Genomic DNA, 2,137 nt, shown 5'->3' with positions numbered 1-2,137 from the left:
ATGTGTGCAGGGTATAAGTATGGTTTGCTGGGATAAGTCTCCGCTTTGATCACACACAGTGTATTTAATGTAGATTTATTATTTTAATAAACTCACACACACACAGACACACATATTTAAGCTGCTAAGTGTTGAGCGTGTTATCAAATTCTTCTTCCTTCTGTCGTTTATGTCTTTAATAAAAGTTTTTAAACTTGACTTTTTTAACAAAGGTGGAAAAGCTGTTTTCAATTCGTACTAATTATTAATGAAGATTGTGCTGATGCCTTAATTAATTGAAAATCAAGCGTCAGACTTTTTTTTAAAGAGATGTGGTGAATTTTAATTTGAATCAGTTGGAAAATGAGTTAAAGCTGATTGCGTTTAGAGCAGGTCAAGTGTCGAAGCTGAAATGAAAATGGAAAAGGCAAAAGCAAAACGAAAACGAAAAGCAAAACCAAAAGCAAAAGAAACGCAAACTTAATGCCGAAAAGGAAATGTGACACTTTGTAGTTGAACATGCTTACGTTGATGCTGACGCTGACGATGGCTGTCGGAGTTTCCGGTTGCCACAAAAATTAATTTCATTAATGCATGGCCAGCGAAATGAATTGAAAGCGGACGCTCTGCAATTACGCAACGAGTTCGGGATACCAATGCGATTGAAAGGGGACAGAGAGAGAGAGAGAGAGAGAGGAAAAGTGAACCGCCCACTCACATTTACAATCACAATCACATTTATACACGCATACACAGAGCTGAAGTTTAATCAACACAAATGGCACATGCAAATACAAAAAATACAGTTTCGCAATCAATTTTATAGCAACTGACGCTTTAGCGTTGATAGGCGCGTTAGGAATTCGTCGCGTGTGGCACGACGTTGCTGCAACTTTTCCAGTGGCACAAGCTCTTCGCATTGTCTCGCAATCTCCGCTAGCGTTTCTCCCTCGTTTCGCATATCCGGTGTGGGACCATAGCTCGCGCTCACAGCAGCGATCTCGCCGCCAAAGCGTTGGAAATAATCAGCAACTCCTCCGGGCGCATTTAGGTGAGCCGTCTCCAGGGAGCCCAAGAGGGCATAACGCAGACCCAGACCATCGCTCAGCACACGATCCACATCCTCCACACTGATGATGCCGCCGCCAACCAAGCGCCACACCTCATTGAGTATGGCATACTGTATGCGATTGGTGGCGAATCCCTGAACTTCACGGTTCAGCACAACAGGTCGTTGTCCCAGAGCCAGCATCAGCTGACGTGTGCTCTCTACGGTCTCCTTATTGGTCCAAGGCGCTGGCACGAGTTCTACGAGTGGAATGAAGTATGGTGGATTCAGGGGGTGAGCCACAAGCATCTGAAGAAACAAGAAGAAAGTAAGAAATGGAGTCAGTAAGATATGCGATACCCATTTTCAATAAAAACAAAACAGTCCGGTATAATCGTAAAAATATACCAAATTAATATACCAAAATATCAACATATACCAAATCGATGTCGACCCAAACGAGTGCAAATTATAGACTGTCGGTTTACCATCCGAAGCTATTAGGATCTGCAGTCGGTTTTCGACATATACATATAATTATTATTGTATCTCTATCTTTTTTATAGTCTTGAGATCTAGTTGTTTATACGGACAGATGGATAGACAGTCTACTCTATGAGAAGCTGGTTTAAAAAAGTATCGAAAGTCTTTAAGAAAGTTTTGTGGCAGCTTTATGAAAATCACCTGAGAGCGCTGCTTTAACCCCTCGGTGTAAAGTGAAGGCATAAAAGTGCTCGTTGAACTGGCCACAACTGTCTGGGACTCCAAGACTTCATCCAGCTGGGCATAGAGATCCCGCTTCAGCTGCAACTGCTCTGGTATGCACTCCTGAATGTGCAAAGCATTCTCCACCAACTGCTTCAGATCTGTGCAGCCGCTGATCAGCTCAAATTGTGCCTCCGGTGACAGTTGTCCACGTAGCGCACCCTTCGCCTTGAGACTGTGCAACTCTTTCTGTATCTCGAGCAGTGCTCCATCCACTTGAGTCTCCAGAATATCATATAACTGCACTCGGTAGCCAGCTGCGGCAAAAAGCATTGCCCAAGCACGCCCGATTAGGCCGCTGCCCACGATGCCGATCTTCTGGCAACTCATTTTGTACTAAAGTTG

At 43.8% G+C, this 2,137-nt stretch overlaps 1 protein-coding gene across 1 annotated transcript; it reads right to left on the bottom strand.

The window, feature by feature from the left end:
• Positions 1–711: 711 nt before the first annotated feature.
• Positions 712–2,137, bottom strand: LOC133844241 (lambda-crystallin homolog). The gene is made up of 2 exons (XM_062278152.1): positions 1,712–2,137; positions 712–1,336 (listed from the first exon to the last, which is right to left on the bottom strand). Exons 1-2 carry the CDS (start codon positions 2,120–2,122, stop codon positions 800–802), a joined length of 948 nt encoding a protein of 315 aa, XP_062134136.1. The 5' UTR covers positions 2,123–2,137; the 3' UTR covers positions 712–799.

Source organism: Drosophila sulfurigaster, chromosome 3, assembly GCF_023558435.1.
Source record: "Drosophila sulfurigaster albostrigata strain 15112-1811.04 chromosome 3, ASM2355843v2, whole genome shotgun sequence".
Classification (NCBI taxonomy): Eukaryota; Metazoa; Arthropoda; class Insecta; order Diptera; family Drosophilidae; genus Drosophila; species Drosophila sulfurigaster.
The sequence above is the reverse complement of the archived record's forward strand: the minus strand, read 5'-3'. Positions and strand labels throughout refer to the sequence as shown.